Genomic DNA, 18,215 nt, shown 5'->3' on the forward strand with positions numbered 1-18,215 from the left:
ACTCGATGTCGGGTCTTGTCAGGAGGAGAGAAACGAAAACAAATAAATAACATTATGTAAGTGTTTCGATGCAATAGTGGATCCGCCATTATAGTACTTGTTTTATCAGCTCGTCGAGATTTCGAACCGGAGTTACATACGGAGAAAACTTAACAGAATACAAATAACAGGTGTGGAATAACGCGATACGACTAAAAACTACTTTTTGGTCGTTTTATTCAACATATCACATACAGCAGACGGACAGTATAATATGAACACCTGACATACGCAATATACAAAGTTGTGAAGGATATACTAGTGCTCAGAATGGGAAGTTACACTGCATCCATCGTACTCACCAGATATAGTGCCACTTGTTCAAATCGATATAGACGGGCTAGCATATGGTTTCGAAATGCTGAAAATAAGAAATGTGAGATTGGATCGATGATTGGATAGCTGCCAAATCAACATGGTCCTTTCGATACGGTATCGCTGTATCGCCAGAAAAATTGGAAAATCACTACATAGTATAAAACAAAGTCGCCTTTTCTGTCCCTATATCCCTATGTGCGCTTAAATCTTTAAAACTACGCAACGGATTTTGATGCGGTTTTTTTCAATAGATAGAGTGATTCAAGAGGAAGGTTTATATGTATAATACATGCATAATATACTAAGGCAACATTGCTAATTTTAGAGGTTTCTAACGTGATGTCGTAAATTAACCTATCTTTTTAGGCTTATTTAGCAATTAGCAAAAACGCTGCCTAACCCTACGAGTTAGATCAAATTAATGTACTACAGTATTGTACACCATAAAAAGGTCTACAAAAAAGTCCGCGATGGTATATGTTTATCTTTTAGGGATAACCCACATTAACCAGTTTTATTGTTTACTTTTTACGTGAGAAAATGGCTTATTTACGAAGCTATTTTAAGCAATACGGCATTAATCCTTATCGAATTAAGTACCTTAAATACAATGTGCAATTAATATAGATCAATATGGTTCCTTACAGCATGTAAATTAAACAAATATTTTCGGAGATATTACAAATTTAAAATTTGCGTTTAAAAATGTGTAATGTAATAAAAATTGTATGAATTTAGATATTCCAAAGATAGCAGGAAATCTTCATAGTAAGTATAGGGGAAGAGGAATTGTTTTACTCCAAATTTAATGCGTGCAGGCCAAGGGCAGTAATGAATGAACCAAAAATACTGGATCGATTTTAATCATGTTTTCATTGAGTGACATAGGCATATATATTTTATGCCCGTGCAAAGTCGGAGCGGGCCGCTATGTTTTTATATACAACGTTCATATTTTTTCTGTAGTGTATTTCATTTAGTATCAGCATTGCACCCGTGCGAAGCCGGGGCGGGTCGCTAGTAATGTATAAATAAATAATAAAATAATAATGTAGAGAATAATGGAATACATTATGGTCACAGGGGAAATAGCGATTTAACTTTATAGGAAGTTTTGGAGAAATAGAATTAATAAAATACGTTTCAATAACGCTAACACGAATCACAAACAGGATTTTTTATTATAATACTTAATATTTATGCCGTGCTAGTATCTGGCTTTTTTTCGGCCACGAAGGACATTTCATACTTATCAAGACCCGACAGCATTGCTAGAGGTTAAACGCTTTCGCTTTTGAATTTATTATGTGCGTGAAAAAATGCACTTTTTATTTCAAATTTGTCACAGCAAATTTCCATCGCCTGTTTGATTTATTTGGAAATTATATCTTATAGTATTATAAATAGTACACACCTATATTTTACTGTCGCCATTTTCTTCCTTATATTCCAGGCATTATTGTAAAATACTGGTTAGATATTTACAATTCGAAGTACTGCCTATCATTAACAGCCACTTTTCTTTTTAATATATTTTAAAGTGTCCTTTTACCAACTATGGGCTTATCTGGACTGGACCTACAGTTTAACGTTAGTCCGAACCACGGTCCTCAGCATTAAGCCTACCGACTGGCGAAATCAACTTTAGAAATCATCTCAGAAGACATCCGGTCTTACCCAGCCTGGTTACTGCAGTGACTGGAATCATTTTCGTTGTCCGATTTTACGCTCGCCTAGGACAATCACAAATTTTTAGCACAGCAGGATTCGAACCCGCGGCTATCGCAACAGTAGGAGGACCGTCCATTCGCCTTTACCACTGCGCCACCAATCCGGCTAACACAGCCAATTTTGTGTTATGAATTTGTAGAAAGAATAAAATAAAACGGTCTCCCGATAATATTTCTTTAATGTCTTTACAAGTTGTCCTAAGATTAAACCGTGGACATAGTGGAGAGCTGCTTCAAGCTCTAATAAGTATTTGATGAAATCCGATGTCATATTTCTTCAAAACCATAACGAAAATCAAATTAATTTTCGAAATATATAATATTTTAAACATTAACACTTTTTGTGATAACGACATGATATTATTAACAGCTGAATCTAATATTTATTAATGAATAAGTGTTAAAAAAACACTTTTTTATTACCTCTAGCAACCAGAATTCAATTAGATCATAGAGAGAAAAAACTTAATAAATACATACCAGTTTGGGCTTATTAACAAGCATTCAATAATTGACCAGGTCCATAGAATAACAGATGTTATTAAGAAAGTAAAAAAGTTTGCTCATCCATATTCTTAAGTATAGCACAAGCCTCATGAAGGTCTCCCATGAAGGCCTTGTTCATAAACTACATAAAATGTAACCAAAACAATACACCGAACCACTAAAATCGTACATTACAGCCAGAATGTTTAGAGTCAAACAAGAAGAAGCTTACTCTACAATAAAAGAAGCTAAAGCAGGTGTACCACAAGGAAGTGTACTGGGGCCAATGCTTTATCTACTCTACACTTGAGATACCACAAATGGAGAATATTGCGATGGCTACATTTGCTGATTTTAGCTGTCGGAGACAATAGTGAAGGAGACTCACGAAAATTACAACAGGCAAGTGACAATATAAATAATTGGACACAAGCTTGGAAAATAAAAATTAACGAAAGAAAATATATACACGTGCAGTTCACTTACAATCAGCGCAATCAACGCTAAATATATCGGAATGAATCTTGATGCAAAACTTCGAACTGGAATTGAAATATAGGAAAATGTATTGGCTAATTGGAAGATAATCACAATTATCAGTACATAATAAATTGCTATTATATAAGCAAATATGGAAACCTATATGGACATACGGAGTTCAATTATGGGGATGTTCTGCAAAGAGTAACATAAATAAAATTCAAATTGTTCAAAACAAAGTCCTGAGAAGTATTTTGGGCGGACCCAAATACTACAGGACTGACTACCTACATCGAGACCTTCAGATACCCACAGTCAGTCAAGAAATCAAGAGAATTGCGAGGGGGCGTAAGAAAAGACTCAGGACATGATAATATTGAAGTATTGCAACTTTGGATACCATCAGAGCAGGATACAGACTCAAAAGTATCAAAATATCTGATTTTGTGTAATGTTGTGTAGTGAGGTACATATAATAAAAAATACAGCAGTGACATGTATGAACATTATTCCACCAGAGACTGAGATAGGGCCGATGAATTCTATCCAGTTAATTATCTAGAAAACTTTATAATTGATTTGACAAGATTTTTGATAATAATCTTACTGTTCTTGAAGCTTTAACGAAAGGTGAAGGAAATAAAAACATGTTTTCTATTTTATATGTTTATTTGTTGGAGTTACAATGACAAACTTAACATCGATGATAACGTCATTTATCCAGCTCTTTTTGAATTTCATTTAATGATTTGCCTCTCGTTTCCGGTATCAAGGATCGTATGAAAAACAAGGAAATTAACATAAATATCGAAAAGATGTAGAAGGTAACTTGGATACCCGCCCGCGAATTGATAATGGGGAAGAAAAAGGTCACCAGGAAGGCGAATAACCAGCTGGACAAAACCGCCACACCCGTAGCCACGGCTTTGATCTCCGGGGCGAACAATTCTCCGATCAACATCCACGGTATGGGCCCGAATCCGACGGAGAAGGCGGTCATGAACACCACGGTGCTTAGAACCGGTAGCAAAGCCACGAAACCTCCGATCTCGTCGTCTGGTGGTTTATAGTGGAAGAATAATCCCAGTACGACGAGGCATATGGACATACCGATGGCCGACAGGGTCAGGAAGAACTTCCGGCCAGCCCGTTCGATGATTAACGATGATACATACGTGGCAAGCACCTGGACTGAATTTACTACGATTGCGGCGATTGTAGGCGAGAAGCCCGCACCTGCTGCCTGAAAAATAGGAACGCTGTAAAAAATCAACGCGTTGATTCCACTGAACTGCTGGAACAGCAGCACCCCCAAGACAGCGATCATGGAGCGTCTGTATCGTTTCACGGTCAGGACATCCGACAGACTCATCTTCTTCTCCTGGTTGATCTCGATTTCGGTTTGCAAATCATTCAACTCCCCTTTGACGTGATACCTCTGTCCTCGTAGACGTTTGAGGACTATTTCCGCGTCCCCTATCTGGTGACTCTTGACTAGAAACAAGGGACTTTCGGGTAGGAAACAAAGAGCGATGATGAACAACACAGGCATAGCGGCGAGAGTCATGGAGAGACTTATCCAGGTTGTGAAGGGGCCCAGGACACAGGTGAATAGTATTCCGGCGCATATAAAGAGCTGAAAGAAAGAGCCAAACACTCCTCTGCACGAAGAATCGGCGATTTCGGCTAGGTACATCGGAGCGACCACACAGAAACCTCCTACTCCTGTCCCCGCTACCAGTCTGGCCACGAAAAGAACTCTGGCATCGCTGAGGTATGTGATCATCGTCCAGTGGATCAACAAGGGCAATATGGTGGCTAATATCGCTTTTTTCCTGCCGAGTTTGTCGGCTAGACATCCGGCGGGTATAGCAGCGACTAAAGCTCCTACAGTCAGCAAGGCACCGACCAAAGCTTCTTGGTCTGGGTTGAGGGTAAGCCTAGGATATTCCATTGTTTTCGTCGAGTTGGTCTCTGTAATGTAGGGCAAAGCTACGGAGGTCCAGGACAGTACATTGCCAACAGCAAAGGCACCAAATGACACTGAAAAATAATAATTTATTGCATTAGATGTGTGAGCCATTCTGTCTGTATTGTTTATTAAAAAACGGTGAATACATATCGACAAAACGGTTTACACGGTGAACTTCATATCGACTATATCTATATTAACATTAACCACTTCGTCTAGACTAAATCATTGTTTTGATGAAGTAGAGTTTGTCGTTTTTGGAAATAAATCGCTTGTGAGCAATCAATTTCGCATACAAATTACCCATAAAACAAATTTGTAGAGTTGGGAACTATCGACTGAAATCGAATATCGACTATTTGTTACTATCGACTGTTTCAGTCGCTATTTTTGGTTCGACTGATTTTACTACTTTTACCAGCGACTGTTTTCAGTGGCTATTTTCGGTCCGAATGTTTTGTTACTATTTACTATCGACTGGTTCAATCGTACTTTTAGTTACTCTGTTTGGTTCTACTAGTTTCATTGGACATTGAGTATAAACGTTCTGACTGTGTCGTCTTAGCCGTGACCTTGACAAGAATGTACCCAATTTATAATGGTTAATATATTTAGATTATTTACATAGATATAGATTAACAATATATTGTATATTAGTGTAACAACATTTGTGATGATATTTTTCAAGATTGTTAATGTAATAGGGTAAGTAAAAAGTTTAAAATTGTGAATGATAAATAGTAAAATATTTTTGACCGTTTTTATGGCAATAATAGGTAATATTTCGATTAGTCTGTCGATTTTTGTTAAAAAAATATTTCCGTTCAAGAATAAATAAAGCATTTACTTTATTTAAAAAGCTCTAGTATGATTAGGGATATTTTTAATTTTATTTAGTATTTATGGTTATTGTACATCTTTAATTTTTAGGCTTTGTTTAAGTCCTATTGTATTGTATAAATGTATTATAGTATATTATTTAAAAATAGTTATTAACATATTAAAATTCGATAAAACATTTGTTTTGGGGTATTGCTTTCCTTTTTACAGATCCACAGAACAATCAAACATAAAAGTAATTAATTATGTTTCGTTTAAAATGAAATTATTAATTGCATGTTAATAGTATTCAGTAATAATTTTTGTCCTTTTCTTTTTTAAGTTAGTCCGTGAAGGAATATGTATATTTCCGTCCCGATTATACTACCGTTTGAAAATATAAGCACATATAAAATTAACTACTCCAAGTATTTATCTTCGTCCTTTACTCTCTCACAATTTATACAGGAAGGGGATCGATTTTAGTCAGATTACAAAAAAACGTATGTAAACATCAGTTAATAAACACATTAATATAGTATCACGTTACATATTTTTATTTTTATCAAAATATTTTCTCGCCTAACAATAACTATACTGTTTCCAATATTTTACGACCTGATAATTTACAACAGATGTACTACATCCAGATAGAATCGATGATAGATCAAAATATTCAAAATAACATGTGAGTCAAATTCAGACCAAATAAAACAGCTACATTAAAACCTTCTTTTTTAATATGCGAATAAAAAAAAGTCACAAATACTTGGCCAAAAAAAACACTAATCTGGCAACATATACAGAAGACATAGCCATTTTAGCATCTCACAAAGATTCGATAACAGCATCAAAGAACCTTCATATACACCTTGATAAAATATAGCTGTCCATGTAATATTCACTGCCTAGAATTGTCAAGTTCTCCAAGCCGAAGATGTTAAATATCATGGTATGTACTTAGGTCGACACCTAACCTGGAAGAAGCACGTACTCGTTAAACGAAAATAACTTCTTCGACTAAAATTATATCAAATGTATTGGCTTATCGGGCGCAAATCCAAGTTATCTTTATATAATATGGTATAGTTATACGAATCAATATTTAAGCCTATTTGCTCACTTGAGTAGAGTTATAACTTCTAATTAATCTCGGGAATCCAATAAAAAGATATGAACAAATGGTGGGCAAAGACTCTTCTTAAAGAATGGCTTGCAACACATAAATTAAGTATTGAAAATACCATATTAAAGACAGAAGTATTCCAAATTGTTTCTTGGTAAATATTAATAAAATGTTTAATTATATTTTGTGTAATTTAGTTCTTTTAGAAATAGGCCTGAAAAAAGATACACTGTAGATCAGATGACTGAATAATGTGGTCACAGTATATTCAATTGTTATGGGATGTGGCAAGGAATAACTACAATAGACATGCAGGTCGAGAAAAATATACATGCCAAAACTATTTGGATATGCGGAAAGGATTGTCAACAATGACGCCTTTTGGTTTGGACGAAGTCTACCAGACACACTGTAGAAGAAATTAACAAATGATGGAAAGCAGCGAAAGAAACAAGAACTAAACATAAAAAGGTAAATATGTTCTCTAATGAAAATTAAATGCATTACTTAGATGTAGAATTAACAGGTCAATTGGAAAGCCTCCAGCCTGACACATAGATGGCGCTACTAGAATTAAATTTAATTAGCCCTCACCCTCAAAAGATGCGTGTATCAATTTGACAGCTGTTGGATCATTAGTTTGCGAATTACAGCATTTTGAGTGAAGCAACTTTTATTACTGTGAAAAAATGGATTAAAAGGAATTTCGCGTTTTGATAAAATATTGCTTTTTGAAGGGAAAAATACAGTTGAAGCAAAAACTTGGCTTGATGCCGAGTTTCCGGTCACTGCCCCAGGAAAATCAACCACCAAGGATTGGTATGCTAAGTTTAGATGTGGTGAAATGAGCATCGAAAATGGCCAACCAAGTGGACGCCCAAAAGAGGTTGTTACCGACGAAAACATTTAAGAAATCCAAAAAATGATTTTGAATGACCGTAAATTGAAACTGAATAAAATAGCAGACAATCTAAATATAACAATTGAACGTGTACATCATATCATTTACGAATATTTGGGTATGAGAAAGCTCTGTGCAAAGTTGGTGCCGTGCGAGCTCACTTTTGACCAAAAACAACGACGAGTTGTTGATTCGGAGCAGTATTTGAAGATGATCAAGCGTAATAAACCCGAGTTTTTGCGTCGATGTGTGACAATAGATGAAACATTGCTCCATCATTTCACTCCGAAGTCTAATCGACAGTCATCCGAGTGGACTGCACGCGCATGGAATAATTTTCATTGACTCCTTGATAAAGGAAGGACCACCAACAGCGACTATTACATGGCGTTATTGGACAATTTGAAGGACGAAATCGTCGAAAAATGGCCGCATTTGAAGAAAAAGAAAGTGCTGTTTCACCAAGACAATGCACCGTGTCACAAGTCAGTGAAAACGATGGCAAAAATCAATGAATTGGGCTTCGAATTGCTTCCTCATCCACTTGTTCTCAGATCTCAAAAGAATGCTCGCTGGTACGAATTTTTCATGGAAGAGGTGATCACCGAAACTGAAGCCTCTTTTGAAGCAAAGGACAAATCGTACTATAAAAATGGCATCGAAAAGTTGGAGGGTAGCTATAATCAGTGTATGACTCTTGAAGGGAATTATGTTGAATAATAAAAACTAATTTTGCCAAAAAAATGTTTTAGTATGGTAGGCCGGGGACTTTTCAATTGACCTGTTGAATTTTATTGAGGATTAAGTCTTCAGGGGATACCGTAATTGACTAATTGTGGATCACTTGTTACGTGTATATTATATATTATAACGATAAGAAATGTTTATTGCCCACAGTGCATTTTGTTGAAGGACTAAAAGTAACAATTTTAAAAAACCCATTTCTTTAATTCCAAAGTACTTTTTGTTGTTAAGTTTACAAAAAACATGAAACTTTATCTGACAATCGTTCCAATTGCTTTTTATGAACCAAACCAAACCACGTTCAAAGCGTTTGTTCAGCTAGTCTATTTGTCTCACATAAGTATTCCCTTGCTGTAGCATGTTGCCAAAAAGCTATCCTTTCTCATGTTTGAAGGCCAAATAATCTTTTGACGTATTCTGTTTAGACTTTAAATACGTGAGATAATTTTACTCGTCTCAAGTACCACTCTAATTAATTAACTGTGATTCGAGTAGAAACGAACTACTTTAGTGCATCGATAAATTAATATCAGATAAATATTTTAAAAGACGCCTTTTATACATATCTGGGACGCCGTACTGTACAAGGAGATTTCCGATAACTATGATCAAAGTTCACCTTTTGCTCTCGACGAATGTTAAATTTTCCTTTACCTGATGACAGTGTACGTGTGTCGTGTGTGTATATAGGATGGGCTACCTGTTGATTTATTTTGAAAGTGCGAGTTATTTTAAGTCTGATGAAGCTAAATCGGACAAATAAGATGATCGCGGAATACGGCTGTGTGACGAGGCAAATTGCCATAATAAGAAAATCAAGAAAACTGAACGCCATAAAGATACTAAATAAAATAAAGCTAAAATTCTTTAAGGTTATATGAACAGGAAAGTAGCAAATCAAGGATCACAGATTTCTGTTTGAAGAATATTCTTTTGGTTAAAAATAAAAATATTAAAATAGCTAAAGGTGTAAAAATTGCTTTTTCCGTTTTCATTCTAACACTGTCCAACCGGTTTTCTAATTCTTTGTTCCATTCGAATTTCATTTGTTTCAAACTGTTCATTTAATTGTTTATTTTTCACTCATTTGTTTGATATATATTACGTGCTTGCGTGTCCTCTGTTTTTGCTTTAAAAATGCATTGATTGAGTATCATTGGTGTAATATATAAGTCAATCAATATATTTTCCATAATTTTCTAGGACTTTTTCGTGTGTTAATGTCAACATCGATTGGTAATAATTATCGATTCATTTTTGCACTTCCTCACTATTTCTAAACAGTAAACCAACTAAACCATACGGCAATATTCTAAATAACAGGCCTATTGAAAAGGCGCAAAAATCTACAAAATTATTTTGAATGACCGTACATTGAAATTGTATAAAATAACAGACGCTCTAAAGATATCAACTGAACGTGTACATCATATCATTCACGAATATTTGGGTATGAGAAAGCTCTGTGCAAAGTGGGTGCCGCGCGAACTCACTTTTGACCAAAAATAACGACGAGTTGATGATTGGGAGCAGTATTTGAAGATGATCAAGCGTAATAAATCCGAGTTTTTCCGGCGATGTGTGACAATAGATGAAACATGGCTCCATCATTTCACTTCGAAGTCTAATCGACAGTCATCCGAGTGGACTGCAAGCGCATGGAATAATTTTCCTTGACTCCTTGATAAAGGAAGGACCATCAACAGCGACTATTACATAGCGTTATTGGACAGTTTGAAGGACGAAATCGTCGAAAAATGGCCGCATTTGAAGAAAAATAAAGTGCAGTTTCACCAAGACAATGCACCGTGTCACAAGTCAGTGAAAATGATGGAAAAAATCCATGAACTGGGCTTCGAATTGCTTTCTCATCCACCATATTCTATTCTCAGATCACCAAGGAATGCTCGCTGGGAAGAAATTTTCGTCGAATGAAGAGATGATCGCCGAAACTGAGCGCTATTTTGAAGAAAAGAACAAATTGTACTACAAAAATAGTATCGAAAAGTTGGAGGGTTGCTATAAACAGTGTATCATCCTTGAAGGGAATTATGTTGAATAAAAAAACTAATTTTGCCAAAAAAATGTGTTTTATTATGGTAGGCCGTTAACTTTTCAATTAACCTGTTAATTAGTAATCAGAAGGCGTTATGTCTAATGTGCGCTCTAGGTACGTCATTCGGTCTGCAATGCAACAGCTCTTCATAACTCTTGGAATATGGGGTTTTCATGCAAAAAGCTAACTTTAGATGTGATACTCACTATTACTGTTTTTTTTTTAACAAAACGTCGCTAATTTTGTTCAACGAAAATGTAAATGTGTACATTATGCATTTGCAGTAACGACTTCGTTCAGTTTTGACAACTAGTAATATTACTGTTGTACAGAAAGACTTGGCCATAAATGTTCCACATTGATATTCGATTATTCATCGCCAGTTACAATACGCAAGAGAAAGCTCTTTTAAACTTTGCAAGCATTGAAACCGAGATTTTTGTGTGGTAACAATTTTGCAAACTTTTGGATTTTTTCCATTGCATGTAAACATCTGGTAAACTGATGAGCAACATTTGATTGATTTGATTCAATCATTAATTATTCATCTGATTTACCAACTGCCAAACTATCTATACATTTTTTGATAGTTTGAGCTGGGCTTTTCTCCAATAAGTTTTACAATTAAATATCCTTTAATTCGTTGAAACCAATATCGACAATAGCAACACGTCCACCAAGTTCTCGAATGAAACAACAATATATTATATATTAACATATATAATATATATTGACATCATATATCTCCAATAGATTCTTCATGATTAAAAAAGAAGAATGTTCGGAACTAAAAGTAATTTATAGAAAGAAAAGAAAGAAAATACATAGAGTACCAATTTGTCTCAATAAATGCCTATTTATATATAAAAATATTATAAAAATTATGTATATTATATAATTATATAAATTATAATAAAATAATTGATTATTGTATGAGTTGTCTATGAAATAAAATAATTTTCCTAAACCAATTATTTTTTAGTTCCTTTTTGGTTAGTTTTCCATGGTATCTAATAAAACTGTTTTTATTTTCAAAAATAGTGCATCGGGATGCACCTCGCGAAAAAGAACCTACCAAAAATAACCCAATAACTCAATGCCGTTTATGAATAATTCACGACGTATTGTTATCATTTTTATAATCAACCTCAGTATATCACCATATAAAATCCATATTAATGATGAGCGATATATCGTTATGGATTTCGAATAACTATGAAGCGCCGCACGACCTCTGGCGGAATCCCCTGTCGGCCTTGCCGTTGGACATCGTCTACGAATACCTAACAACGAGGAGGTCAGCGGAACTGTCAGCTGATCGAGAGTACGTACACAACAACAAGCTATGATTTCTACGAAGCTATTCGGCAGAAATGCCCTTGTTCTTGAATGGAAAAAACCGCATCGTGTTTCATTCATGATTTACTACAGGATTTACTACTGAAATATGTAATTAAAAATTTCTTTAAAAAAAAAAGAGATGCAGAAATATTGACTTTCCTAACACTTCGTTTCAAATGGATCTGCCACATGAGAAATTTACTGTTAAGGAAGTTAAACAAACAATACATAAAGAAATAAATTCTAAAAAGTTCCTGGTTTTGACCTAATAACTGGAAGAAACTTGAATAAGCTGTCAGGAAAGAGCATCAAATTGATATCACAACAATCAAATGTAATGCCATGCTAATACTTAATTACTTTCCTATCACTTGAAACATGGCTCAAATCATTATGATTCTTAAACACGGACAAATCAGAAGACGTGTCCTCTTATCGTCCTATAAGCCTGTTATCTGTGTTCACTAACATTTTTGAAAAACTATAGATGAAAAGACTCAAAATAATCACAGAAGGGAAAAATGTTATTCCACACCATCAATTTGGATTCCGTAATAAACACGGAACAATAGAACCAATATATAGATTAATCAAACAAAAACTTAAACGATAAAAAATATTGCTGCATTTTTCGATATTTCTCAGGCCTTCGCCAAGGTGTGGCACACTGGACTGCATGTTAAATTGAAAAAGCTTTTGCCCCATGCGCACTTTCAACTGCTGAAATCGTACCTCACAGACAAAAATTTTATTGTCAAATAGGGTAACGAATACACTGACCTACACCCAATATATTTGGATGTTCCGCAGGGCGGTGTTCTTGGCCCATTGTTATATCTATTGTATACAGCTGACCTACCGACCTCAAGAAACACTACTATTGGAACATATACTGACGATACAGCGGTTTTATCATCACACAATTATCCAATATCAGTCACAAGAATCCTCCAACTTCATCTTAACAAAGTCGAATTGTGGTTGAAAACGTGGCGTATCAAAGCAAATGAGACAAAATCTACCCACGTGACATTCACACTTTGTAGAAGAACATCTCCTACAGTAAAATTGAATAATCATGAACTTCCGCAAGTAGACAACGTTAAATATCTGGGAATGCATTTCGATCGACGTTTGACATGGAAAACCGTATAGTGACAAAACGCAAACAGCTTGGGGTTAAACTAAACCAAATGTACTGGCTGATAGGGCGTAAATCTAAATTATCATTAGATAACTAAGTTTTGGTGTATAACTCAATACTTAGACCCATTTCGACCTATGATATTGAACTGTGGGGTACTACTAGCAAATCTAACATAGATATCCTCTAGAGGTTCCGAAATAAAGTGTTGCGAGTCATTTTCGATGCCCCATATTACGTGTTCAACAAACTGATTCAGCGCGATATCCCCATAGAACCCATAACGAGTGTAATTCGGAGTGCTAGTGCGAAGTGCTTTGAACGACTATTAGTGCATCCCAATGCACTCGGCAAACATTTAAAAGAACGCGATGACAGTGAAGTGCGTAGGCTCAAACGCAAACTACCATACGAACTGATTAATAGACACATAGAGTAAATTTTAATTATCTCCAGAATTAGTTAGAATAATATCTAGAAAAACATTTAGATAATAAGTTGTACAGAAACATGTAATAATAATTATTGCCCACAGGCCGATTGTTGAAGTTCTAAGAAATTAATAAAAAAAATGCATTTTTAAAATTACGGTACGTTAAGTTAAAAGAGTATAAATATGAATAAGCATTCGAATTTCACAAACTAAACAAATTACAATAAGTTTTAAAGAATTTATTAAATTTATTCTTTGGTTTTCAAAAGCTCATCTAGGAAATTTGAAATACATCTTATTTTGAAAATCAACGATGAATAGTCATAATGAAACTCTAAATTACGAACATTATTCTGTCACATTGTCCCGTGTCACCGTATCAATTGTGATCATGACAGTAACTGCGTGATACTAAAGCGATATCTATTCTATTAGTAACGAGTGTCATTGTTGTTCAGAGAAATCTCAGATTTTTATCGACGATAATGAGAGTATAATGTAACAAATATTATTAAGTTTACACCATATTTGGTTTCAAATTATATAAAAATTTTACAATAAACAATAGGTGAAGAACATTGATTTCGTGATGGGTTTTTGTTTTTCGAAATTTCGTCAAAATTAGAACTGGATTTTTTATACAATTATATATATATATATATATATATATATATATATATATATATATATATATATATATATATATATATATATATATATATATATATATATACATATAGTAGCTTTTTGGACCAAATGAACGTAAAAGATCATGAGAAAAAAACGGAAACAAAATATAATTTTTCATCAAGCATAGATCCAGACGCAGACTAAAAGTATATTAAATTATTTAAAACTTTTACTATTTATACTGCCGTATGTTATGTCTATGATCCATTTATTTTTGTTAAAACTTAATGGTAAAGCCATCTATAGGAAAGCGTCAGAAGTAAGATTGTAAACCTATTACATTTATGTTTCATAAGTTGCATAATATAATATAATATAATTATTAATTATTTTAATTAAATCATTTTTCTAATTTCTATGTAGAGATCTCGAATTTTATATGCCCCATATAGAAGATGTAGAAATGGAGAGATCTGTAGTTGAAATATAGTAAAATGTATTGTTTAATTGGAAAACAGTCCTAATTATCGGTACCTACTAAATTGCTATTATAGAAGCAAATATTAAAAATGTTCGACGAAAAGCAAAATAAACATAATACAAGCTTTCCAGAACAAAATCCTAATAACCCTTGCAAGTGCACCGAGATGTTATAGGACTAATCAAACCATTCGATCATGTGTAGTGTAGTGAGGTATAATTAGGAGCGATGCATATATACTTAAATTTAAGTTACTTTTATTATTACTCTTAGTGGTTCCACAATCTGCCCAGTAGGAATAAGTATTTGTTATGTTTATATCATGGCATGTAGAAAATCAGTTCATTAAGTGATCTGTATAAAATACAATCTTAATTAAGTAGTCTTATTCTAAAGCTTATTATATATAAAGTCTATATATCTCCAATAATCAGATCAGATGATGCGATGTACACCTCCGACGGTAGATTGCCTACATGGCGATTGTCGAGGTGACTGTCGATCTCTCCATGAAAAGACTACCGAGAGATAGTTCTAACTCTATCAGTATCAGCACCCGATTCAATCGATATAAAACTGAGAAATATCCTGAAAACCTTTTCATATTCTCGGACGGTTCCAAGAGCGATTACTAGGTGGGAGCAGCATTTATATCGGTGATGTCGGAAGGACACTTCAGGATCCCCGTTTCATCGAGTGTAAATTGACGGCTGAACTGTTTGGCCTTTATAGGGCCCTGACCTAAGTACAAGATGTACAAGACAAACGATTAGTTATCGCCTCCGATTCAATGAACTCCTTAAAGTGCCTCCAACCATATCTACCTCTACACCCGCTAGGAGTGCTCGCTAGGAGAAATGGCTTTAAAGTCATATATATCTAGTAAAATGTAATCAAAGAAGCCATAATATAGCGTGTTTGATAGAATATTCAAGATAACTACGTATACTGAATCTAGTTGATACCCTTTGGTAATTTTGGCTATAAACCTGCTAACCCCTAGCTATAAACTATTCCAAGTAAAAAATATTCAACCTTTGAAAAACACCCCTAGTTCGTGGATTCCTGAGTTGAAAGTGTAAGGCCACCAAAGTTGGACTGAAGTTGCTGTGAATTAACATGATCTATTGGAATTTGGAAAGCTTCAGAGTTCAGAGCGAACTGTTAGTTTACTAGAATATTTGGATATGGAGTCGCCAAAATTTGGAATATTTTATAGAGCGGTACCATGTAGATGGATAGAAACAGTGCCATTTCGAAGACCGCCAAAGGCAAACTGGTGGACAAAGGTATAATTGATGCTCAAGAAATTTTAACAAAACAGGAAAAACTAAAAGATGTCCAGATGGCCAATGATGGTACAGATGACAACCTCGTACATCCCTGTGACCTTTTGTTTAAGAGGAAGATGTTATGTAACACGAATACTAATAAATAATAATTTTTTGTTTAATACCCTTTTACAAAATATAACTTATGATATGTAAATTAGATACCCCATTACATATTTTCATTAGATACCCCAAAATTTATGAAATATGTCAAGAAAGTTTGTTTTTTCGATTTATTTTGCGTGTGCAACACCATCTCTGGCATGGCGTGGCGAAAACGAAAGTATATAGATGAATTTAGCTACTAATTATGTACTTAATACTTAATAATAAAAAAATAGCACGGCTAATAAGGTAACACAACCTAGGAACCAACCAAGAAAAATCATTAAAGCCCTATCAGCTAATTACCTGTCAGAGCGACGACATATTGTTTAACCTGGCTCGAAGCACCACCCGGTTCCTTTTCGTTCAACATCGAGAATGCAGTATCATCCGCTGCAGACATCTCGGAACTATTTGAGATCGATACGTATTCTCACCTGTATCGTATCTCCAAGAACAAATCGTCGTTGTTTGTACAACATCGCTTTGTTTGTCCTGATATACTGTATAAATACCTGTTAACCTATATCACGGGCACTTAAGCGGCTGGATGTGGCGCTCACGTGCCGTGGTCTTGAGATGTTTTATTAGCTCCAGTTTCAGCGGGTTTCGACGATTTCTCGATGTGTGATGTGATGTCATTACGTGGAAAGTTCAAGGGAAAATCGAGGCGACATTGTTGATTGCACTCGAGTGTACGTACATCTCCTCGGACGGAAATTGGGTCTAGGAAAGAACATTGCGGTTTCTAAGCAATAAAGTTACGCGCGTATTCGCTTGAATTTAAAACGATTCTTTGTTGATCCAACAAGCATGAAGATTATAGATTGGCGTGTTTGTATTAATGGTGTAAATAAGTAATTCACACCTAATTAAAATTCGATTTAAAAAAAAAAAAACGTTAGAGTGCCTTTTTTACCAACTAGGGTTTACCTACAATATTAACTATAGGAACACCATCTTGTCAACTAGGCTACTGCATCAACCAAGCCGACAATATTCGATCAGATTCGATTTATTTTATTAATTCATTATTAACTGGTCAACTGAAAAGACTTCAACTGTATTTTTTCCCTTCAAAAAGCAATATTTTATCAACACGCGAAATTCCTTTTTATCCATTTTTTTCACAATAACAAAAGTTGCTTCACTCAAAATGCTATAATTCACAAACTAATGATTCGAAAGCTGTCAAATTTATACACGCATCCGTTGAGAGTTAGAGCTAACTAAAAAATATGGACTTAATTCTAGTAGCGCCATCTATGTGTCAGGCCGGGGACTTTTCAATTGACTTGTTAACATATTATTTTCATAATTATTAGTATATGAACAGAGTGGATAAGTGAATTGAATATGCACTGATGTCCTATAACCAGTATTTCCAAAGTTTTTGAAAAACTTCTGTTAAAAACGTTAAAACCAATCATACATAGAAAAAATCTGATACCTTCACATCAGTTTGGTTTTATGAGCAAACAATCAACAATTAATCAAGTATATATGTCACGTAGCTAGATCTCTACTTTGAACAATGGTGCGGAGATGGCAAACATGTTATCTTCTCTGATCTGCCCCATCTCCATCTAATGCTTATTTTACGAGATATTAATTCGGTCCGTACTACTCTGCGGATGTCTACTTCAAGTTTGTTACACCAAACCTGATGAAACGACTTCAAGTTTTCCAAAATTAGCTCCTCAAGAGAATCTTAAACGCTCCTTTGTTTGCCAAAAATAATCAAATTCATAGGGATACTAGAACACCAGAAATGAAACACTTCATATTTCAATCATTCTACAAATAACAACTCAGTACAAGTCCTTCTGAAAACGTGCCCGGTTAGCGGGTGTCATATCCCTAAATTTAGCGCATGAAAAGAAAAGAAAACTAATTAAATTTTGTCCTGTCATTATTTTAATATAAATCTATCACAAAAACTCGTTATAAGGTTTATGGCGTCTGTATTTTGGAATGCGAATGGAAAAATTTTCATTGGCTAGCTTGAAAAAGGAAGGATCAACAACAGCGACTATTACGTAGCGTTATTGGAGCGTTTGAAGGACGATAATCGCGGGA

At 34.7% G+C, this 18,215-nt stretch overlaps 1 protein-coding gene across 1 annotated transcript; it reads right to left on the reverse strand.

Annotated features, from left to right (window-relative positions):
- Positions 1-3,746: 3,746 nt before the first annotated feature.
- LOC143200316 (facilitated trehalose transporter Tret1) lies at positions 3,747-16,529 on the reverse strand. The gene is made up of 2 exons (XM_076410779.1): positions 16,443-16,529; positions 3,747-5,096 (listed from the first exon to the last, which is right to left on the reverse strand). Exons 1-2 carry the CDS (start codon positions 16,507-16,509, stop codon positions 3,766-3,768), a joined length of 1,398 nt encoding a protein of 465 aa, XP_076266894.1. The 5' UTR covers positions 16,510-16,529; the 3' UTR covers positions 3,747-3,765.
- Positions 16,530-18,215: the final 1,686 nt, after the last annotated feature.

This window comes from Rhynchophorus ferrugineus, unplaced genomic scaffold (genome assembly GCF_030347505.1).
Source record: "Rhynchophorus ferrugineus isolate W39M unplaced genomic scaffold, kcgeb_rfMv2 rfM7, whole genome shotgun sequence".
Lineage (NCBI taxonomy): Eukaryota > Metazoa > Arthropoda > Insecta > Coleoptera > Curculionidae > Rhynchophorus > Rhynchophorus ferrugineus.

Excerpts from the sequence above, each read along its gene's own strand:
- LOC143200316 (XM_076410779.1), bottom strand. The coding sequence starts at position 16,509 with ATGTTGAACGAAAAGGAACCGGGTGGTGCTTCGAGCCAGGTTAAACAA. Across the intron at positions 5,097-16,442 it reads ATATGTCGTCGCTCTGACAG|TGTCATTTGGTGCCTTTGCT; the intron begins GTAATTAGCTGA and ends ATTATTTTTCAG.